This window comes from Petromyzon marinus, chromosome 32 (genome assembly GCF_048934315.1).
Source record: "Petromyzon marinus isolate PM22_M1 ecotype Great Lakes invasive population chromosome 32, UKy_Petmar_22M1.pri1.0, whole genome shotgun sequence".
Taxonomy (NCBI): domain Eukaryota; kingdom Metazoa; phylum Chordata; class Hyperoartia; order Petromyzontiformes; family Petromyzontidae; genus Petromyzon; species Petromyzon marinus.
The window spans coordinates 12,776,075-12,800,292 of NC_133698.1; the positions used below are offsets into that span (position 1 = coordinate 12,776,075).

The following is a 24,218-nucleotide window of genomic DNA, read 5'->3' on the forward strand; positions in this document are numbered from 1 at the left end:
TCCTCGCGGACGCACGCACGCGCCTGCCTGCGTGCGTGCGTGCGTGCGTGGAGGGCGTCGTTGCTCCGTCCGAGATTTTTTGTTTTCTCTCGGTCACGGTCGCCGCCTTGAACAGCAGTGATTTGGTACGGAAAGAGCGACGGCGAAGCGGCGAGAGATAATGAGCAGGAAGGAGCAATGTGGAGGAATGAAGGCCCACAGACTCACAGACCCACAGCCCCACAGACCCACAGACCCACAGGCCCACAGACCCACAGGCCCACAGACTCACAGACCCACAGCCCCACAGACCCACAGACCCACAGGCCCACAGGCTCACAGACCCACAGGCCCACAGGCCCACAGGCCCACAGACTCACAGACCCACAGACCCACAGACTCACAGACCCACAGACCCACAGACTCACAGGCCCACAGACCCACAGGCCCACAGACTCACAGGCCCACAGACCCACAAGGTCCAAAATGGCAAGCAACCAGCAACAACCAGTGCCATGGTGGGTATGACGGATAGGGGTTAACGCGCGTCTTATATTTAGCAAAGATATCAGGGCTTGGGAAAAGAGATGATAGGGAGGGAATCCCAAAACATCGGGCAATGCGAGGGAAGGAGTAATAAGAAGTGATGTGACCTGCAGTTCTGTGCTTGCAGTATAGAATTGGCCAAACAATCACATTTACCACCCTCCTGAAAGGAACGCCTTGAGACGTCGGTGCTGTGGCCTTGCTTTCTTAAAGCTCGCTGCCGTTGTCAGCGTCATGAGTTGAAGACCTTCTCGGTCGGAACTGTGGCAGCGAGCCAGTGTGACATCGGAGAACGGCCTCGGGAATGGACACGGCAGAGTCGCTGCTGCGTCGCTTGAATGGCCTCTTCATCCCCACTGGGTGTGTGGACGCGCGCACCTGCAGGGCTCCCTCTAGTGGAGGCCTGCAGCAGTGGCTGTGAGACGGCAATCGTAGGACAGTGGTGGCGCCTTGACCGTTTTAGTCGCCGTTTTGGACTCGGCCGATGCCTTTGTGTGGACGAGCGACAGAATTGAAATAATTTTCCCGCGCTCCACGGTTCACGTCACCAACGGTGACGTTCGTCACGTGACCGCTAGTTATCAGAGTGAACTTGAACGTAGCGGAAGCTCTTACCTTATATTCTTGGTTCTTTCGGTAAAGTCACGTAGAAGGGAAACAATAAAATAATATATTTCTATTATTTTGTTTCCCTTCTACGTGACTTTACCGAAAGAACCAAGAACATGAATCCCTGCAGTCACGAAAGCATTAAATCAGCTCTTACCTTGTTCTGTTGAAGGGAGCCGGGGCTCTAACACAGTGGTTTCTCAACCTTTTTTTGGCTGCTGTAACCCCCTTGTTGAATTTTGTTTCAATCGAGGAACTCCCCCCCCCCCTCCTTGCCTTGACCCAACATGGTTCTGAGAAATAAATGTACGAAAAATGAACATCAATATTTTAAGCAATTGTCCATTTGGCGAGGTATCCCTACTCGCGAGTAACTGCGAGCGAATAACGGGCGCCTTGCACGCGTGACGTCATTTGTTCGTGCTCGGTGATTACTCTTGGAAACCGCATTGTGGATGTAACCATGTGTTTAGGAAGGTCTTTTATATTGTTCTAGGTTACCATACTGATTTAAATGCTATCGTGGTTATTTTATTATGGCAGATTCATACGCTATTATTCACCGACGACTCTCACGCATGATATAATCTCACGCGTTTATAAATCGCTTCGCGGTGTACCCCCTTGGGACACTGCCACGTACCCCCTGGTTGAGAACCACTGCTCTAATGCAAGTACATATTGCATTGTATGTTGTTCTCCCGTGCCGGCCGTGGATATAATTAGCTTGGCAGCCCGCCTCTCACTTGGGCCGGGACGCCAGGAAGTCTCTTGCAGCTTTTGTCGGCGAATTTCCCCCTGCCGTGTTCATGACTGAGAGAGCACACGCACCACCACCGCCGGCACTTAACCTTTGTTTAGTTTAAAACAAAAACTATAAATCAACCCCCCCCGCCCCCTCATCTGCAGGATGGGCACTCCTGTTCGCTTCGTCATGCCAAGCGGTGGGGCGATACAAGGCGCTTGCTCATTTTAGTGACCCTCGGAGGGATGATGATTGATGGTGATAGCAGTGAAGATTGTGTTAGAGATGATGATGTGATTATTTTCTTGACTGTGGCAGGAGGTGTGTGATGGTTGTGGTGGTAGTGGTGAAGATGGTGATAGAGATGATAATGATGGTGATTATTGATATTGTGTTTGGTAGGAGGAGGCAGGTAGAAGTGGTGGTGATGGTGCTGGTGATGGTTGTGACGATGGTGGTCATGGTAGTTCTGGTGGCGACGATAATGGTGATCATTTTAGTGACCATAGCAGGAAGTGGTGAGCAATAGTGATGGTGATGGCGGTCATTGTCATGGTTATGGCGGTCGTGGTAGTGGCGTTGGTGGTGGTGGTGCTACTCGTGATGTTAATGATGATGCCTGTGGCCTTGGTGGTGGTATTTGTAGTGAGGATCGGGAGTGCAGTGTTTAACACGATACGCTCAGAACCCGGTGGCCCAAGTTTGATTCCCACTCACGGCCAACACCAGTGACAACTATCTGAACCGGTCGTGGGCCTCCCCGAGGTCGAGTCAGCCTCCAAGAAGTACCTGGTTCGGTGTGTAAACATCACCACCGGGGAGACAAAGGCGGCCAGGAGTAGTGTTGACAACCCGACTCCCTTGTGTGTCGTGCCGACCGTCATCGGTGCTCGCTAACAGCACTTTCCCCAACAGGCTGTTAAGGGTATACAGGAGATCTTTGTCTTGGGTACAGGTAGTGGTGCTGTTGGTAATTGGTGATGACAACATTACGCGCATGACGTGTGACGTCACCAGATCACGTCGCATGTAACGACGTCGTCGGTAAGGGAGGCGCCGCGCTGACTTGTAACGCTGGTTTTGTGAATCCTTTTGGCGTGTGAATCCTTTTGGCGCTGGTTTTGTGAATCCTTTTGGCGCTGGTTTTCACCTCGCAACTCTTGGGGGATAGATTCTGATGAAATCTTCCATAGGGTGAGTCCCCTAATTCCTACGGAACATCATTCTAAAGAATCGTTCATATTGGATCATCCCTACGATAGTCATCGTGCCCTCCCCCCTCACGTTACAGACGGACGGAGATAGAACGGAGATAGGACAGAGATAGGGCGGAGATAGAACGGAGATAGGGCGGAGATAGGACAGAGCTAGGACGGAGATAGGACAGAGATAGGGCAGAGCTAGGACGGAGCTAGGGTGGAGCTTGGACGGAGCTAGGGCAGAGATAGGGCGGAGCTAGGACGGAGCTAAGGCGGAGCTAGGACAGAGATAGGACGGAGCTAGGGCAGAGATAGGACGGAGCTAGGACAGAGATAGGGCAGAGCTAGGACAGAGCTAGGGTGGAGCTTGGACGGAGCTAGGGCGGAGATAGGGCAGAGATAGGACGGAGCTAGGGCGGAGCTAGGACGGAGCTAGGCCGGAGCTAGGACGGAGCTAGGAAGGAGCTAACGTGTCGACACTCTCAACCACAGTTGGGAAGCATACAAAGTAACTTCAACCAAAAACACCCATCTGACACTCGTGTGGGCCCACGCTCAGCCGAATTGATCGCGTCTGATCGCCGCCTTGTCCCGCCTATGACCCCCTGGGACAACCTGTGACCCCATGTCTTCCTCCCTGACCGCCCCCCGTGTCTGTGTCAGGTCGGGAATTTCGTGTCGGTTCTGGACATGCCTCCCAAGGAGGACACGACATGGTGGAGGGGTAAACACGACTTCCAGGTGCGATGACTAACGGCGCAACGCGGGACGTTTGATGCGCGCGTATGTGTGTGTGTGTATACGAGCGTGTTTGTGCATTACTGTGTGTGCGCGAAAGTGTAGCGCGGTTAGCACACTGCGCTACGAACACACCGATCCGAGTTCGATTCCCGCTCACGACCAATAAACCGTGACGATTTTTCTGAACCGGTCCTGGGCTTCTCCTAGGTCGACTCAGCCTAAAATGAGCACCCAGGTGCAATGTGTAAACGTTGGCACTAGGGAGACAAAGGCGGCCGGGCGTGGTGCTGACCACTCAACCCCCTCTTGTGCCATGCCAGCCTTCATAGGTGCTCGTTAACAGCACTTGCCCCAAAAGTATATTAATGGCTTATATGGGGGATATTTGCCCTTGTATGCGAGTGCAGTGGTTGTGCACTACACTACGAACCCGGCAAAACCGGGTTCACCTCTCCGGCTCACGACCAATACCAGTGGCGAACATTTTAACCGATTCTCTGTCTCCCCTAGGTTGACTCGGCCTTAAATCAGTACCTGGTTGCTGTGTGTGAACTGCGGTGTGGCGCTGGCCATACCTACCCCCACGTGCGCTGTGTTAGCCTTCGCAGCAGCTCGCGAACAGCACTTTCCCGCAGCAGTCCGTTAAAAGAGATTGCACCTGGGGATATTTGTCTTTGTGTGCGCGTGTGTTCGCTTGTCTGCATGCATTGGTGTGTATTAAATGTGCGTACGTGTCAACGCGCACGTGTGCCGTGCCTGCCTTAGAAGTTACAATAACATTACTTACAATCTGCAAGGCAAGAGGGAGAGTGCCTTTGTGCGCCAGCGTGTCAGCAGGTCTGTGCAAATGTGGTGTTTGGCACATTTTTCTTGCTATCAGATGGAGCTGTCATACTGTGTGTGCGTATGCATACGGCCGTTTACTGTTCATCGGCGCCCGTGTGTATGTGTTGTGTGTGCGTGCGTGTGTATGTGTGTTTCTCTATGCGTGGGGAGCGGCAGTGTAGCGGTTAGCGCCGCCGCGCTACGAAGCCGGGGACCAGAGTTCGATTCCTGCTTACGGCCAACACCAGTGACGATTATCTGAACCGGTCCTGGGCCTCCCCTAGGTCGATTCAGCCTCAAATGAGTACCTGGTGCGGTGTGTCAACATTGCCACTGGGGAGACAAAGGCGGCCGAACGTGGTCTTGGCCACCCACCTCCTTGTGTGCTGTGCCAGCACTTGCCCCAATAGTATGTGTAGGCTATACGGGTGATCTTTGCCTTTAGTATGTGAACGAGTGTGCACGTGATGCGTGCGTGCGTGTGTACGTGTGTGCGTGCGTGTGCGTCTGTGTGTGCGTTCGTGTGTGTGTGCGTGTGTGTATGTGTGTGCGCGTGTGTGTATGTGTGTGCGCGTGTGTGTGCGTGTGTGTGTGCGTGCGTGTGTGCATGTGTGTGTGCGTGTGTGTGCGCGTGTGTGCGTCTGTGTGTGCGTGCGTGTGTGCGTGCGTGTGTGCGTGCGTGCGTGCGTCTGTGTGTGTGCGTGCGTGTGCGTCTGTGTGTGTGCGTGCGCGTGTGTGCGTGCGTGTGTGCGTGCGTGTGTGCGTGCGTGCGTGCGTCTGTGTGTGTGCGTGCGTGTGCGTCTGTGTGTGTGCGTGCGTCTGTGTGCGTGTGTGTTTGTACGTGTGTGTGTGTGTGTGCGTGCGTGTGCGTGCGTCTGTGTGTGTGCGTGCGTGTGTGCGTGCGTGTGTGTGTGTGCACGTGTGTGTGTGTGCACGTGTGTGCACGTGTGTGTGTGTGCACGTGTGTGCACGTGTGTGTGTGTGCACGTGTGTGCACGTGTGTGTGTGTGCACGTGTGCACGTGTGTGTGCACGTGTGTGTGCACGTGTGTGTGCACGTGTGTGTGCACGTGTGTGTGCACGTGTGTGCGCGTGTGTGTGTGCGTGCATGCGTATGTGTGCGCATGCGTGTGTGTGCGTGTGTGTGCGTGTGTGTGTGTACGTGTGTTTACGTGTGTGTGCGTGTGTGTGCGCGTGTGTACGTGGGTTTTTGTTTATTATGCCAACCCGCATGGGCCCCTTGTTTTCACGCCCAATCTGATTGGCTGCCCGCATCCCCCATCATCTCCCGTCTCATCTCCCGTCTCTCCGTTGCTTTTCATCCGCAGGTCGGATTCTTTCCCAGCAGCTGCGTTGAGATTATCAACGGCAGGGCCCCACAGTCGGCCACGGCATGCGGACATCCCACCAGGGCAGGTACAACGCACCCCCCCCCCCCGTGGCCCCCACCCCACCCCTCCCCTCCCCTCCCCCCAGGCCTTGCCTAGTAAAATAAAAAAATAAGCAGCATAGGACCTTTCTTGCCAGTATCAACATACTGAGTAAACCCTTGTGGATTGCGAGTAACTTGGTCTGCGAGTGTTTTGCAAGACGAGCAAAATTTGTAAATAAATATGAATTTGATAAACGAGCGAGGGTCTTGCAATACGAGTAGTACGTATACGCTTTGTCTGCCGAGCGTCACGTGATCACAACTGATATACGAGTGCTTTGATATACGAGTGCTTTGGATTACAAACACGTTTCTGGAACGAATTATGCTCGCAATCCAAGGTTTTACTGTATAAGAATAGGTTTTACCCTTTCTGGCAATAAACAGGCGGTGTCAAGATGTTAAAACGCCAAACAGAAACCTTTTGCAAGGAATCCTGTCCGCATTAACCACATCTACTTTGTGGCGAATATGCGAACAAAAAAAAAACATGATCTGATATTGTGCATTGTCTTAGAAACTATAATATCAGAGCATGTTTTTAGCTTGCATGTTCACCACGAGTACGTGTGGTTAATGCAGATAGGATTCCTTGTAAAAAGGTTTCTGTTTGGTGTTTTAGCATCTTAACACAACTCTTTTATTGCCAGAAAGGATAAAACCTATATTCTTATAAAAAATATTGTTTTTTTTTAATAGTTTTGAGTAATCTGCAAGTAAGTTTACAAACGTGGCAAATTCGGACCGTGAAGCCGGTACACGCTTGGCCTACTCGTCTTTGAGCAAAGTCCCGGGATCGTTGACGTCCTCCGCTGCGAAGACGGCGGCGCATACTCATCATGAATGCGTCCGTGGCAGCGTTAACCGGGCGGTCGTGGGGCTCGAACCGCGAATCTCTCTCCAACGAGCAGGAGAATACACGAGCGCTCCGCCATGTTCCCCCCGCCCCTTGGTGGCCTGTAAATCCGCGTTGCGTTGCTGTATCAGCTGATAAGAGAACACGCGCTTCTCATGAGGCAGCAGAGTTCTCCAGAGTTTGAATTTTAAACGCGGTGGTTTTGTGACCCCGGGGGGCCTCGACGTCGGCTGCGAGTGTCCCTGCATGCGCGCACGCGTCGTGATTATGCCGGGATAAAGACAGAGATGCCCCCCCGCCTCTACCCGCTTAGCCTTCAACAGACTCGTAGGGGCAAGTGCTGTTAGCGAGTAGCAGCACCTATGAAGGCCGGCACGGCACACGAGGGGGGTGGGGGTGGCCAGCACCACGCCCATTCGCCTTTGTCTCCCCAGTGCTGAGGTTTTTTCACGCTATACCAGGTACTCATTTAAAGTTGAGTGGACCTAGGGGGAGGCCCAGGACTTGCTCACATCGCCACTGTTATTTTTCATGAGAGGGGAATCGACCTCTGGTTCCCGCCTGGTGTCCGTAGCGCAGCGCGCTAACCACTGCGCCACTACTGCCCATTGTTTCTAGGATAGGACACACACACACGAGATGGTTTGTTGTGTTGTGAGGCCGTGAGAGATCGTGATGGCTTTGGTGAGGACTTCATCCATCAGTGGATCATGGCCAGTGGTGATGATGATGATAAGGGGGTACACCAGCTGTAGACCGACCCTTCTGGTTTCATGGGATGGGGGTACGATGTAAGATACAGTAAGACCTTGGATTGCGAGTAACTTGGTCTGCGAGTGTTTTGCAAGACGAGCAAATTTTTTAAATAAATATACATTTGATAAACAAGCGAGGGTCTTGCAATACGAGTAGTGTACGTATACGCTTTGTCTGCCGAGCGTCACGTGATCACACAACTGATATACGAATGCTTTGATATACGAGTGCTTTGGATTACAAACACGTTTCCGGAACGAATTATGCTCGCAATCCAAGGTTTTACTGTATTGGCCAGCGAAACGCGAGGTTCGGTGAAAAGGTTGGTTGGTTGAATAATTGAATTGGTCCTTGGAAGATAAGTAGAGTTAAGCCTGGTTAGTGTTTGGGTGACCACCGTGGCTTGCCTGGGGTGGTGTGGTAGGCGTGGGTTGCTAGGCGACTAGAAGATGGCGTTGCTGAGTGTCATCACCCCCTAGTCGTAGGTCGTGGGTTTCCTCCGGTTGGCCCCCACATGAAGCTAAATACTCATGAATCATGTTGGCCAAACATCGCAATGTTTACAGGAACATTTCTGATACAACAACAACAACAACAAAAAGTCTGGAGACTCGGCGAGGCTTTCCTGGGTAAAAATGTGGCATTACCGTAATTATTGATTTTGAACTTACTTCGCGTTAACAACCCGGCAGGGCTTATCACAGGAGCTTAGGCCTCGGCAAGGTAAGGTAATTTACACTTTTTACTGGGTAAAAGGGTAAAGGTAAAGAGTAAAGGTGTCGACATACCAAGGGGTAAGGTTATGGGTAGGGTAAAGGTAGCTCGGAAGTATTACCCGGTAAATACGGTACCTTGTTTACCGCTAAAAGCTCCGTGGCGCAGTCCGTGGACTCCATTTAACAAGTAATATAAAAAAGGCTTTTATAAAATGTACGAGTAATGGCAGAACTCCATGACTCCAGGAAGTGGCCCAGAAGCTTGCCACAACGTAAGGGACCGTGGCCAATTATAGCCAACGTCAGTTGACAGTGGGCAATTAGACCCAAGCCGAAACATAATATATAAAAAGTGTTTAAAAATATATATATTTTTTTATGATAGAATATAGTATTCTCATCAGTATAACATAAGTATACCAAGTTTGCAGTCGATACCACATTGGGAAATGGGTTAAAATTTAGTTACAAGATTTGAGGATACAACAACGACAATAACAACAGACAGAGTGAGTTAAAAGAAAGCGTGTAAAATTGGAGTCATTGAGAGTATTCTATATGAATAAAGCACTCTACCTAGCATTTACCTGTTATAAACCTTTTTCATGTGTAGTACCCCAGTAATTACCCTGTAATCGGGTAATTTGTATGAGTTAAGGGTAAAAGGTAGGGTAAAGGTAGGCTCGTTGCTTTTACCTTTTACCTTACCTTGCCGAGGCCTACAGGAGCTGTCGGTATGAGCTTGTTTGTGTCACCCTTGTGAATTACCGTGGAGGCAGGGCGACGATGCAGCGTCTCCATTTTCTATTCAATCGTGGAAGTCGCCCCCCCCTGAAACTCCTGCCATGTTACAGCGGCCTGTTAATTGTTATTATCATTCCGCAGCTTTGCCGAGTCTCAAGGCTCTTTTTCATGAGGGTCCTTGCAAGTTTTTCGCAGTCGGGTGGGGATGGGGGGGGGGACGCACTGCGCTACGAACACGGCGACCCGAGTTAGATTCTCGCTCACGACCAATAAACCGTGACGATTTTCTCCTAGGTCGACTCAGCCTAAAATGAGCCCCCGGTGCAATGTGTAAACGTTGACACGAGGGAGACAAAGGCCGCCGGACGTGGTGCTGACCACTCAACCCCCTCTTGTGCCAAGCCAGCCTTCATAGGTGCTCGCTAACATTATTTGCACCAAAAGTAGATTAAAGGCTTATATGGGGGATATTTGCCTTTGTATGCGAGTGCAGTGGTTGTGCACTACGCTACGAACCCGGCAACCCGGGTTCAACTCTTGCAAGTTTTTCACAGTCATGGGTGGGGATGGAGAGGGAGACGTTGCTTTGTGTAATCCCAATTGACTAATTTGCAGGCAATGTTTAAGCATTGGGATGTTTTGGCCAAAGCCAGTTACATTGTACTTTTTTTTTACACCTATGGGAGGAAACTGCAGAACCCGTAAGGAAAATCCATGCAGAACACGGGGAGAGAGAGAACATACAAACTCCACGCAGAAAGGCGCCCGAGTCGGGAATCGAACCCAGGCAGTACTTGCCGTGGGGCGGCGAGCGTCGCCACCGCGCCGCCGGCCGCTCTGCCGGCCGCTCTGCCGCCCAGGAGATCGCTCTGCCAAGCTGCACCGTGGGGGACGGCACACCAAGTTAGTTGGCAAGCTTAGCGACTCGACCTCCGTGGCCTTGACCGTGACCACCGGCTTGAAGGAGGGTTTAGAGTCGTGGGGGAGGGAGGGAGGGAGGCATCGCGCCACGTCCCCTTAAAGGTTTGCGCCGAGTCCGTGCGTTCGAACGCACTCGGGGCGAAGGATAAAGTTAATGTAAGCACTGTAGCATGCTTACGTAATTAGCGTGTGTGTGTGTGCGCGCGTCCATGTGTCATGCGAATTTGCATGCGTTTTTGAATGCCCGTCGATTTCTGTGTGCGTGTGTGTCTGTGTGTTTTTGTCTCTGTGTGCGTGGAGAGTGGTGGTGCAGTGGTTAGCACACTTCGCTACGAACACGGGGACCCGGGGGTTCGATTCCCGATCATGGCTAAAATCGGTGACGATTATTTGAACCGGTCCTGGGCCTGCCCTAGGTCGACTCAGCCTCAAATGAGTACCTGTTGCATTGCATAAACATCACCATTCGGGAGACAAAGGCAGCCCGGCGTGGTGTTGGCCACCCACGCTTTGTATGCCGTACCGGCCTTCATAGGTGCTCGCTAACAGCACTTGCTCCAAAAGTGTATTCAGATTATATGTGGGGGGGGGGGGTCTTTGTCGTGTCTGTATGTGTGTCTGTTAGTTTGCTTGTTTGGACTGGGCTACTAATAGTAGCTATTGAGTATCAGACAGACCCTTCAATAAATTTAACTAATTTATATTAAAAGTAAAGTTATGAGGTGTTTGGTGGGCCATTGCATTGTGGGAGGATGTGTTATTGTGACAGCAAAGACCCAATCCAGGCCCAATTACCATCTCAGTGCAAGGAGTTTAATAGGCGCTCGCTAACAGCGCCCGCCTCTGCCGGGCTAACCGGGAGGCCCTTTGTCTCGGTGAGCGAGCGAACGAACAAGGACGGCGTCGGTTATAATTAGTGACCCCCGTGCGTTGCCGAGCCAAACACAGGAAGCTACTGCAGCACCCGGCTTCCTGCCATTGATGGACGCCGCACGAAAGAGGAGGGGGGCGGCACGGGATCGGGGATTGTGTTGTCGGCCGCGGTCCGAACTCGCCCCCCTCTCCCCCCGCGCCCTCCTCCCCCACCACCGTCCACCCGAAATTCATCGTCGTCGCCGCCGTCGTCAACAGCGCTCCGTGATTGTACCGCACCCCCCCGGCAGTGGCGCATCTTGTGGTGGCAGGGGACCCCACCCCCCCCAGGTGAAGGCGGCACCCGGCCTGCGACAGGGCGCAAGCCAGCCGGCAGCGGCCGACGTTGCGATGCGACTTCCCCGACTGATAAATCCGCGAGTAATTTGTCAGATTCGGGCCGCGACGTCGCGCACGTGGCCTCTCCCGTTTCACGCAACGTTGCGGAATCGTTGGCGTTCACGGTTAACCGGACGGCGCGTATTCTGTGGTCAACGCACCACGCAGTGCTGTCTTGCCAGCAGGCTCAGTGGCAGGGCGAAGTGGCTCGCAAACGGAGGGTTGAGGGTTCAAATCCTAGTTGGGGCTTGACTCATCACCCCTCTGTGGGGTTGGTACAAACTTTGTGGAGAAGTTTTAAGTCTGTAACACGTGGTTCAGAATCATGGTAGACAACAACAACAACAATGGAACAAACATGCGTGGAGAGATGCACGCTTGCAAGTACGAAGAGAGGCAGAGAGAGAGAAAACATAACCCAGGTTTAATGACGTCGCTCACTGTCGAGAAAAGTAAGCGGGCTTGGGCAGGACACGTCGCAGGAAGAGACGACGGCCAGAGGTCAAGAGCACCCGAGAAGTCGTCCGCTGAGAAGACGGAGCAATGAAATCGGCTCGCGTGCCGGTGCCAGGTGGATCGTTACGGCTTCTCTGTCGTTAGCGTCGACTGCCAGCCAGTCGTCCCTTCGAGCGACGTCGGTCGGCTGGTGGGAGCCATCGGCTTTGGTGCCCGCTTGCGAAGTGCGACACGACGTCGCGTATCTGACTCGCTGGGGACTTGAGGCATCGGTCCGGGTCAAACGGTCGGATGTCTGAACATCTACAGACAGTGACGGTTCCATTGGCGCGCATAGAAAGGTCACCGGATACAAATGAAGAGCAAACTGATTTGACTGCTGGGAGAAAGAGTTGCTGTGCTTTAGGGGCATCTGTAAAAAAAAAGAGCTTTTTAGCTCATCGGATTCCTCCAGTATAAATAAATATTCTGATAGGCGTGAGCGAGCGAATGTACGCGAGACTAAGAACGCGAGACCGTGCGTTAAAGCGGTCGGTTCACACCACTGTGCACACATACTGCGCACGCATACTGCACAGGGTACGGACAGTTAATTGATCACAACGGACGTCTGTGATGCTTGGCTATGCGGACATACTGCAGTGCAGCAAGGAGTTTACTTTGAGGCAGACTTTTGAGCATTCTTTCTCACATGTCGTTAGGTTTTTTTTTTCCAAGCGCCCTGGCTTCTCTTTACCCCATGACACGCACACCAAACTTCAAAAAGATGGATTTGGCTAAAGGTCCCAGTGCGACGCGGGAACCCCGATGGAAACCAATCTCGAGAGACTCTCGCGTGATTCTGTTGGGCTTAACAAAGACTCATTGTTTATGTTCTTGTTACGACACCCATTAAGTTGCATCTTGACGATGCTGGCGGCGTCTTTGTTGCGACTTCCCACCGCCAGGGAAAAGGCCTCGCCCCCCCCCCCCCCCCCGGTTCTCTTCCATTCGGTCCGTTCCTCAAAGCCTCTTGTCCCGGTGGTGACGGCCGGACTCTGTGATGTCGCTTTGCCGTCCCCTCCTCTCTCTTCTTCCTCCGCCGCCGCTCCTTCTTCTTCCCTTCTCTCGGTCTCCACTCCAGAGGCAAGTTTCGTCTCTCGTCTCTAGTCAGTCGTTCCTGGCCCTGCCCATTCCCACTCGATCCCTTCTGCTTTTACAGTGGCAGCAGCATCGGCGATCTCCCCCTGTTCCTTTCCGTATTTTATTGATTCCTTGACTCATTCCTCAAATATGTTTGGCAAAAAAAAATAGTTGGCAAACTTGTAGCTTTTTTTTCCGTACTTGTTTCTCACTCAAGGACCATGCCTGTGATCCTTAAAATAACACCGGCAAAAAATGCACGTGTTCCGTTTTTTCTTGCGTAGGCGTATAGGCTGACGCTTGACGTACAACACATAAAGAACATGAACACACACGTCGGGCCCCAGAGCGCGGGGGAGGCGTTCTCGCTCAACAAGGGAACTGAACAGTTGTTTGCGACCACTCGGTGAATTCCGTCATCGGCGCTTGTAGTCCAGTCCAGCTTGGTCCGGTCCGTTCCGTGCGGAGTTGGTGCTCCGGGTTTTTCTCGTGCGCTCGCCGACTTAACAGCTAAATCCGGTCGGTCTGGCGCACAGTCGGCACGGGGTCAGTGGGCGTGCGAGCGTGCGAGCGAGCGAGTTGAGAGCGTGCGCGAGGGAGATAGCCCCGGCGAGCGAGCAGGAACTTGCCCCTGTGTGGGCGACGCCGTGTGGATGCGCTTGCTGCGAAGCGAGAAGGACACCTGGCAGCGTTTGCCGTGGGACGTTTAGGATCGGCGGATAAACGACAACGCGTCACGTAAGTCGTAAATTGTTTCGCGTTTTTTTTTCTTCAGTGGCGGGGCACTTGGCATTGACCTCAAAGTGCACCTAGCCTGGCACATGGTGATGTTTGTCCGTAGACCTTTAAGGATCAGAGGGTAAAAGTTGTAAAATACTCACGTTTTTGTTCTCTTTTAGTGGAAAGACTTGTTTGTAAATCTAAAAAAATATGTAGCAACTTTGTGGCAGGCTGCTTTCGATGACAGTTATGACGTCGTGGTTATGATTTATTCTTGAATGGGATAAAGAAAAAAAAACGTTGAGGATTAAGTGTGCCTCGCACGCTCCTCGTAGCAATAAAACAAGCATTAATTAGGTACACAGGGAAAAAATAATAGTTTTCTTTCAGAAAAAAAAGTCACGGGGACCAGATTTTGATCTCGGAGGAAGTTCAACGTTCGTCAGGTTTTTTTTGTTTTGCCAAAAAATGTGCTGAGGTATTCGGTGCCTAACAATGGGGGCTCGGTCTCCGCAGCAGCAGCAGCAGCAGCGATGTTGATTTGGCCATTTCAGCCGAAGCACACGCAGTTTATTTGTACGCACTCAAAGTAACGTTCCCTTCGAGAACGTGCGCAGGTTAACGGCAGCTTAATGGCATGGCATTGCGACGCCAGAAGTGGGCGATATTTCAGAGTAATTGACGGGGAGTGGGGCGTCCGACGTGGATGGAACGTGCCCCCCCCCCCCGAGAGGACGTCTCACGAGGAGACGGAGCGACGAAATCTCCTCGTGTTGCCGCCGGCGCTCGGGTTGAAGCGTTGCCGTCGCGCGATCATCCAGCAGTGGATCGATCTTGGCCGATGGAGATAACGATCGAATCTTGACTTAAAGCTTTCGTGACTGCAGGAATTTAATAGAAAAAAAATAATAAAAATATCACGACACTTCGATCGCAACACAATGATGACGATTGCTTGTGTTGCGATCGAAACGTCGCGATATTTTTATTGATTTTTCTATCTACGTGGCTTTACCGAAAGACGCAAAGAATATGATAACCATCGTGACGATAATAAAAAAAAGTTATTTTCTCCTCGTGAAAATGCGTGCTTTAAAATCGCCGCTGGAAAACTTTCCGTGGCCGACTTGTGTTTCACCACCAGACGGGCGTGCGGAATTCAAAGTCGGGTTAGAGGCTACGACGTTCCATTATTTGCCCACTTCTTCGGTTACGTTTCATTTACCGTATTCTATTCGGGTTAAGAACCTGAGCAAATTCCACACGCGCAGCACCACTTATTGGCTTAAAGGGCGCGAGAGAGCGAGCGAGAACAAGACGGGCAACTTTGGGACGTTCAATAAAGGCACCGAGGTTGCTCCTCGCCAGTCGCCCCTGTCAGCGACACGGCATACAGCGAACCGTGCTTGGCGAGTGCCGGCAGCGAGCGGTGAGGGGGGGGGGGGGGTGCTGAGCGCTCGCGCCGGATTGTTCCGCCACATGTGAGGCAAGGGGCAGCCCGTGTGACTTTCCGAAGCCGGTGTGCGGGCGTCACGCTCCGATTTTTCTGCGCGCTTTCCAGCCGAGGTTGCAATTGTTTAACGCGTCAGCTCTCTCCTTGTGCCCGTCCGTCCGTCCGTCTTGTGCCTGTGTGCGACTCGGGGGCACGATAACGCTCGTGGAGATGAGCCAGCGTGAACGGAACTTGCGTGGAAAGTTGTGACGCTGTTAGGGACTCGCCCGAGAGAAAACCGGTCCTGTTGGGCAAAGGGTTGCTCAAAGCCTCGAGACAACAAAATACCGGCTTTTCTTTTGTTCTGGTCAATAGTTAGATCTTGCAAATTAGTATCGTTGCCCCTTTATCACATACGTGCTGTCTGTACCGTACATAGCCAACTGTGCTAATCGGAGGTATTGTATTTGTGACCCAGTGCTCCCTTGAAAGAGATACTTTTAGTCTCAAAAGCCCCTCGTGCACATACACATACACCTCCAGCCATTGGCTTCTATCCACTGCTGAACCAATGTCCCCCGAGCCACACAGTCGCCATTTCCTCACAGCCCCTTGCGATGCCGCCCGCAATCCGCCTCGCGCCCTGCTACACGGCCTCTTATTCGTCGCTCCATCTCCGCGGTGCACGTCCTCTCGCCGCCGCCGCCGCCGGTGTTCACGTGCCGTCGCCGGTGTTCACGTGCCATCGCCGGCGTTCACGTGCCATCGCCGGTGTTCACGTGCCGCCGCCGGTGTTCATGTGCCGCCGCCGGTGTTCACGTGCCATCGCCGGCGTTCACGTGCCATCGCCGGTGTTCACGTGCCGCCGCCGGTGTTCACGTGCCGCCGCCGGTGTTCACGTGCCATCGCCGAGCCGGCGCGATGGCTCCGCCGTAGACCACCGGGCGGCTCGCTGCCGTAAGGCTGCGAGTTCGTATCCTGGTTTTCAGGTTGACTCACCCCATCATCCCTACGGGGGCCGGTAAAATAGGATCGCGCCTCTGCCGTAGGAACGTGGAATTTCCCACCAGAGGCTCAGGTCTGTAAATGAGAGGTTGAGCGCAGCGGCAACTCTCCATCGGAGCAGGAAATCCCTTTGACGTTCTTGAGGCACGAACGCAGGAGAGGCCGTCCTTTCAGGAAGTAGCTTCGTCACGACACGAGGAGCCGACGCGCCGGCCTCTGTGATGACCTTGGACTAGACCTCCACACCGCATCGTCGACTCGGCCCACAGTAGGCGGCTATCGCGGTGCCTGCTCATTTCTTTAGAACTGCTTTTTTGCGTTTCGTTTTTTTGTCTTTCTCCCGCACCTCCGATGAGCACGGTTGGCCACGTATGGTGCGAAAGAAGTTCAAAATACGTACTACGTACGTACATGTGTGTGTGTGTGTTCGCCTGCCGCCCCTCGCTGTCTCCTGATGTGTATTGTACGGAGGCAACGATGTTGTACATCGCCGTAAATCCTTGTGTATTGGTGCCTCTTGCCGTGTCGCCTTCCGACTCACGTTGTCGCTTGCCGTCTGGATCTCCCGTCGTCTCCCCCTCGCTGTCCGCCGTCGCCATCTTTCCCCCGTCGCCTCTCCCGCCGTGCTCGTCGCGTCTCACCCGCCGGCACCGCCCCCCCCCCGCCCCTCCCGTCGCAGTGTCCAAGAAGCACGGGAAGCTCATCACCTTCCTCAGATCCTTCATGAAGTCGCGACCGTCCAAGCAGCGGCTGAAGCAGCGCGGGATTCTGCGTGAGCGGGTCTTCGGCTGCGACCTGGGGGAGTACCTGCTCAACTCTGCGCACGACGGTGAGCGTCGCCCGTCCGCCGGGGAGCCTATCCAGTCCCCTCCCACCCCCCCACCCATCCCCGCGTGATCCACCAACCCCTCTGGCCCAGTGCCGGATTAAGCTAGTGCGGGGCCTGTAGCATATGTTATAAAGGGGTCCTAAATAACAAAAAACACAAATATGAAAACATACATTTTTCACTTGCACAGTAAAGTTATTGTATTTTTTTATTTGCTATACAGCCAGATAATACGACAAATCGCTAACCTTAAACACCCAGTCGTTGATAAAAGTTGAAGGCGGTATAGTACTATAGTAATAGAGCAAGTGCAGAATTCTCATTCTACGTGACTTTACCGAAAGAACCAAAGAAGATGAATCATTGCAGTCACGAAAGCTTTAAATCGAAATTTAACGGAATTGATAGCTTGAAAGCATTTAGCGCGGGGCCCTTGAAAGTGCGGGGCCCGTAGCTACATATGTAGCTACTTTTGCTCCTAGGAGAATCTGGCACTGCCCTCGCCTCCAGACCCAGAGCTGGCTGTAACAGCTCCACGACCCAATTAGCAGTTCCGTTGCCCGTGAGGCTACCGCCGCCTCCACCCTGGTGCAGTGACGCTGGCGAGCACCCTGGGCGTGCATGCCTCTCGGGTGGCCGCTCCGATTCGATCTCCCGGCGTGGCAGTTGATGTAATGGATGGGAAAATGTCTTAAATCTGTGTGGTGGGGGTAAAGTGTGGGTACTCGCACATCGTCCAAGGCATCTGGACAACATTCATTATTGGGCTTTTGTCCCTGGATAGAAAGATTATGGCCACGTGCTCGACTCATGATGTGGATAACGGGCAGAGCGACCTGAGTGGTGGGCGGGGCCACCTGGTTAGTGGGCGGGGGCCACCTGGTTAGTGGGCGAGGCCACCTGGTTAGTGGGCGGGGGCCACCTGGTTAGTGGGCGGGGGCCACCTGGTTAGTGGGCGGGGGCCACCTGGTTAGTGGGCGGGGGCCACCTGGTTAGTGGGCGGGGGCCACCTGGTTAGTGGGCGGGGGCCACCTGGTTAGTGGGCGGGGCCACCAGATTAGTGGGCGGGGCCACCTGATTACCGGTCGGTAGGGCCTATGAGAGTAAGGGGGGCTGGGGGCTGAGAGATGTGGGGAGGGGTTGCCAGCTCACCATGCGGTCCCAGTTGAGCCTCCCAGAAATGCGTCAGCGGGTTCCTCCCGTGCGGTGCGGAGTCACGAGTGATCGCTCGGTCGTGTCTGCGTGCAGTCCCGCAGGTGGTGAAGAGCTGTGCCGAATTCATCGAGAGGCATGGCATCGTGGATGGCATCTACCGCCTCTCCGGGGTTGCCTCCAACATCCAGAAGTTACGGTGAGGACGTGCGGCGAAACTCGTCTCCCGGCACCAGCACCAGGAGAGCGGGCTCGGTTCGCGTGCATGAGAGATATATAGCCTGCAGCACCACGGAGCCGTAGGGCATGCGGACAGCGTCGGGGAGACCTCCATCCAGCAGTGGATAGGCCGTGGCTCATTATGATCACGTAGATCACTCGGTGTTCGCCCATCCAGAGTTTGACCCGGTACCAAGCACTCCTTGGCAGTTGATCTGCGGCGAGGCCGAGCCCTAACTCTCCCACTCCTTACCCCCCCCCCCCAACTCGCCCACCCGCCCACGCAGGCATGAGTTCGACTCGGAGCACGTGCCTGACCTCATGAAGGAGGCGTTCCTGCAGGACATCCACTGCGTGAGCTCGCTCTGCAAGCTCTACTTCCGCGAGCTGCCAAACCCCCTGCTCACCTACCAGCTGTACGACAAGTTCTCGGTGAGCGTGCACTCGGCCCCCGGGGGGGGCGGAGTGGGGGCGAGGCTTTGGCGTGTTGACGCACCGTTTGTTACGCCGCCGCTGTCGGTGACGCGAGGTTCCGTCTGACGGCGCAGGAGGCGATGACTTCCCCAACGGAAGAGGACAAACTCGTCAAGATCCACGACGCCATCCAGCAGTTACCGCCACCACACTACAGGTACGCACGCACGGGCGACCGCATGGGCGCGTGCCGTTGCCCACAATAAAATAATTTAATGATTTGATACTTTGTAACTCGCCGTACGGTATTCGCTCGCTCTCGAGGAGTGACATCGAATTGGAGGTGGGAGGAGAACCGCAGGCGAGCGGGAAATGCAGCCAGGCTGGCGAGCGAGCGTCAAATTCCCGTCGAGCTCTCTGGCCCTCTGCACATTCCGTCGGTCGAGATTGGACTGCGAGACGAAGCTCCGTTGAGCAATGATCAACGTGCGCACCTTGCGAGCCCCGTTGACCAACCATGCACGGTCGGGCGCCGGCGACCCGTTGGCGCACGACGAGCGGGCACGAACAGAACAACGCCTGGCGCGAGCGCTGACGCCTGGGACGTGGCCGTGCGTTTCACTGGCCTCTGCAGGACGCTGGAGTACCTGATGAAGCACCTGTGGGCCCTGGCGTTGCATAGCGACAAGACGGGCATGCACAGCAAGAACCTGGCCATCGTGTGGGCGCCCAACCTGCTCCGGTAAAAATCGGCACGGCTACTGCCGGCGCCTCCAGTGTCACCAACGTCACCGCCTTCCGTCCGCATTGGCATCACGACCATCGCTACCACTGCCTCCATCACCACCGGCATCACCACCATCGCTACCACTGCCTCCATCACCACCGGCATTACCACCATCGCTACCATTGCCTCCATCACCACCGGCATCACCACCATCGCTACCACTGCCTCCATCACCACCGGCATCACCACCATCGCTACCATTGCCTCCATCACCATCGGTATCACCACTATCGCTACCATTGCCTCCATCGCCTCCATCACCACCAGCATCACCACCATCGCTGCCACTTCCTCGATCACCACCGGCATCACCACCATCGCTACCACTGCCTCCATCACCACCGGTATTACCACCATCGCTACCACTGCCTCCATCACCACTGGCATTACCACCATCGATACCACTGCCTCCATCACCACCGGCATCACCACCATCACTACCACTGCCTCCATCATCGCCGGCATCACCACCATCGCTACCACTGCCTCCATCACCACCGGCATCACCACCATCGCTACCACTGCCTCCATCACCACCAGCATCACCACCATCGCCACCACTGCCTCCATCACCACCAGCATCACCACCATCGCTGCCGCTTTCTCCATCGCTGCCACTTTCTCCATCACCACCGACATTACCACCATCGCTACCACTTCCTCGATCACCACCATCATCACCACCATCGCTACCACTGCCTCCATCACCACCGGCATCACCACCATCGGTGCCACTGCCTCCATCACCACCAGCATCACCACCATCGCTACCACTGCCTCCATCACCCACCAGCATCACCACCATCGCTACCACTGCCTCCATCACCCACCAGCATCACCACCATCGCTACCACTGCCTCCATCACCACCAGCATCACCACAATCACTGCCTCCATCACCACCGGTATCACCACCATCGCTACCACTTCCTCCACTGCCAGCATCAACACAATCACTACCAGTTTTTACCAGATACATTTTCCGCACGAATAAGCTTCAGGTGTGGTTTTAGGCCTCAAAACACACACACATCTTTGGTCTATGTAAATGTAAGTATTTACCAATCAATTTCAGCCATACAAGTGTTCATCATATCTTATAAATTTTTGCGTGATATTTATACTCCGTTAAATCAACATTCTAATAAAATAAACCCCACAACTTATCTCAGAGGAATGAATATCCAGTTTTATACAACTCATGTACATGCACAATTATCATTTTTACGTGCTATGAAGAAGGGTCATTGCCAGAAATGTTGCCAATTATATATTTATATATATTTTGAAGGTAGTGTTGCTGATGAATATGACCTTTCTCGTTCATTGTGCTTGTGCACCATTGCCAATGCAACATTAACAAATAATTTACGCAATTTTGGGTTCTCTATGAAGTTCATTGTAGATTTTAAGTTTTCGTGACTGCAAGGATCCATACTCTTTGGTACTTTCGGTAAGGTCACGTAGGTAGAAAAATAAATAAAATAAAAAACAAACTGCTGGAATGATCCATTCCAGCAGTTTGTTTCTAGCTGTGGTGGTCCCCCACTCCAGCTGTGGTGGTCCCACTCCAGCTGTGGTGGTCCCCCACTCCAGCTGTGGTGGTCCCCCACTCCAGCTGTGGTGGTCCCACTCCAGCTGTGGTGGTCCCCCACTCCAGCTGTGGTGGTCCCCCACTCCAGCTGTGGTGGTCCCCCACTCCAGCTCTGGTGGTCCCCCACTCCAGCTGTGGTGGTCCCCCACTCCAGCTGTGGTGGTCCCCCACTCCAGCTGTGGTGGTCCCACTCCAGCTGTGGTGGTCCCACTCCAGCTGTGGTGGTCCCCCACTCCAGCTGTGGTGGTCCCCCGCTCCAGCTGTGGTGGTCCCCCACTCCAGCTGTGGTGGTCCCCCACTCCAGCTATGGTGGTCCCACTCCAGCTGTGGTGGTCCCCCACTCCAGCTGTGGTCCCCCACTCCAGCTGTGGTGGTCCCCCACTCCAGCTGTGGTGGTCCCCCACTCCAGCTGTGGTGGTCCCCCACTCCAGCAGTTTCTTTCTAGCTGTGGTGGTCCCACCTGATGACAGGCGCTTGTGTTGCGCCCGAAACGTCGTGATTTATTTTTTATTTTTTTATTTTACTTCTTTTTCACCTACGTGACTTCACTGAAAGAACCAAGGAGTATCTCTCTAAAGTTGTTCACGCAAATACATCAAGAGTTTCCTAAAGACCAGTAAGCCAAAAACTAAAGTTTATTTGCCACCACCATCAAAATAACCTTCACAATGACCACCACCTTCACAAAGACAAAGATCCCCCGTATAGCCTGTTGGGGCAAGTGCTGTTAGTGAGCACCTATGAAGGCCGTCACGGGCACACGAGGTGGGTGGGTGACCAACTCCACGCCCGACCGCCTTTGTCTCCCGAGTGGCAATGTTTACGCACTGGACCAGGTCCTCATTTGAGGCTAAGTCTACCTAACGGAGGCTCAGAACTGGTTCAGATAATTCGTCACTGGTGTTAGCCGTGAGCGAGAATCGAACTCGGGTCGCCGGGTTCGTAACGCAGCGCGGTAACCGCTACACCACCGCTCACCGCAACCATCACCATTAACATCACAACCACCGCTACCGTCGCCAACAACAGCAGCACCACCACCACCGCCGTTTTCCACGACTTTCCTGCGCCTTTCAGGACGCAGACGATCGAGATGGCGGGCTATAACAGCACGATGGCGTTCATGGAGGTGCGCATGCAGTCCGTGGTGGTGGAGTTTCTGCTGAACCACACCGAGGTGCTGTTCAGCGACCGCTTCTCGTCCATCGTGCGCGACAACGCAGGTGACGACTCGCGTCTCGCCGCTGCCGTAGTCGTCGGCTGCCTTCGTCAGCTCGCGCGCCCTCATTCTCGTGGCGGCACACCCGGGCAAACGTGGCAACGTTGGGCCAACGTTGGGCCAACGTTGGGCCAACGTTGGGCCAACGTTGGCCCCGCGGTTGGACCGACGTCGGCCCCGCGTCGGCCCCCCGACGTTTAGGTGTCGACTGGGAAGCTTTCACGAAGGTGCGCCTGTGTTGCGCGGAAGGAGTGAATCGTAGGAGTGAGAGGGGAAAGTGAAAGGAGTTGCTTAAGCGCTGATTGGAAGCGCCCCGTTCTTTAATATTAACGACGTCATTACTGCGTCCGTAAAACCCAAAACTTCATTCATAAGGGTTCGTAATTGGAACGCTTGACCAACGCTCTTTAAAATGAAGCAGCATTTTGGTTTACTGTGCAAAAAAAGACAAAAAACGAAGTAGCCGGAGAAAAATCACGATTGAGAGGGATAACACAGGGAGGAGTCCGCACTGTCATCTGTCGGCCACGTCCGCAGCCTCGCGGCTTTTGGAGTCTGAGCGCCGCGATTACGCTCCCCACATTGTGCGTATGTTTTCGGGGGTTCTGCCGCGCAGGGACGGTTGAGAAACCTGCGCTATTCACGAGCGGCTGCATGGATGTTGATGGCGGCTCGTGGCGCGAAACGTCGGACGTAATGCCGGACAAGTCGCAAAACATGCGGTACAGCCCAAGAGCGCGCGACGGGAGACCTCCGCGTTTATTCATTCGCTCGTTCGGTTACAGGTCGCGCTTCCGTACCGAGGCCTAAGTCTCTCCTCGTCAGCTCCTCGTCCACCAAACTGCTGAGCCTGGAGGAGGCCCAAGCGCGGAGGGACGTTGCTGCCGCCACCGCCGGCGCCGCCGCCGCCACCGCCGCCGTCATCGCCGCCCCGCACGCGTCCCCCGCCCCGCTGACGCCCGGTGGCACCGCCGCCGCCGTCGTTGTCGGCGCTGGCGGAGCGAGCGGCCTCACCTCGGCCGCTACGCCAGAGGGCGGGCGGGCGTGGGAGATGGCGGCCGAGGCCACGCCAGCGCTGGACATGCACGGCGAGAGGTGCGTAGCGGGGGGGCGGCGGTGGTACCGCGCGTCGGGGGGGGGGATGGTGCAAGCCGTTTGTGTTCGATATCAGTCCATGGAAACGGATACCACAGAGCTATCTCTGGGATGCCTTCAATTGACCTCGAAACACCACCTCGCTTGCTCTGCCACCGAGAGAAATGTGTGTCTCGTTACAGTCAAACTGTTTTGTTTTTCGTGACCTCGATAACTTAAGCAAGACTCAATAAGTTATGTCAATTCAGATAGCTACATTTGAAGGTAGAACTGCATTCTGGGTGGGGGGGTAAAGCTATCGGGCATTGCCCGAAACATCACTTGCCAATATATTTTCTTTTACAATGAGGGAAAAAAGTATTTGATCCCCTGCTGATTTTGTACGTTTGCCCACTGACAAAGAAATGATCAGTCTATAATTTTAATGGTAGGTTTATTTGAACAGTGAGAGACGGAATAACAACAACAAAATCCAGAAAAACGCATGTCAAAAATGTTATAAATTGATTTGCATTTTAATGAGGAAAATAAGTATTTGACCCCCTCTCAATCAGAAAGATTTCTGGCTCCCAGGTGTCTTTTATACAGGTAACGAGCTGAGATTAGGAGCACACTCTTAAAGGGAGTGCTCCTGATCTCAGCTTGTTACCTGTATAAAAGACACCTGTCCACAGAAGCAATCAATAAATCAGATTCCAAACTCTCCACCATGGCCAAGACCAAAGAGCTATCCAAGGATGTCAGGGACAAGATTGTAGACCTACACAAGGCTGGAATGGGCTACAAGACCATTGCCAAGTAGCTTGGTGAGAAGGTGACAACAGTTGGTGCGATTATTCGCAAATGGAAGAAACAC

General features: G+C 53.7%; 1 protein-coding gene across 6 annotated transcripts in view; it reads left to right on the plus strand.

The window, feature by feature from the left end:
• LOC116948201 (uncharacterized) overlaps positions 1-24,218 on the plus strand; it is a 109,258-nt gene that overhangs the window by 73,112 nt on the left and 11,928 nt on the right. For 5 of the 6 annotated variants that reach the window (XM_032964679.2, XM_032964678.2, XM_032964677.2 and 2 more), the window contains 9 exons: positions 3,742-3,819; positions 5,972-6,059; positions 16,734-16,883; positions 18,132-18,234; positions 18,542-18,686; positions 18,803-18,885; positions 19,303-19,410; positions 22,126-22,271; positions 23,053-23,362. In XM_032964679.2, coding sequence (XP_032820570.1) covers positions 3,742-3,819; positions 5,972-6,059; positions 16,734-16,883; positions 18,132-18,234; positions 18,542-18,686; positions 18,803-18,885; positions 19,303-19,410; positions 22,126-22,271; positions 23,053-23,362 — 1,211 coding nt within the window. Of the gene's footprint in view, positions 1-3,741; positions 3,820-5,971; positions 6,060-12,745; positions 13,636-16,733; positions 16,884-18,131; positions 18,235-18,541; positions 18,687-18,802; positions 18,886-19,302; positions 19,411-22,125; positions 22,272-23,052; positions 23,363-24,218 lie in introns of those variants that run through there. The other variant, XM_032964681.2, reaches the window with a different exon arrangement.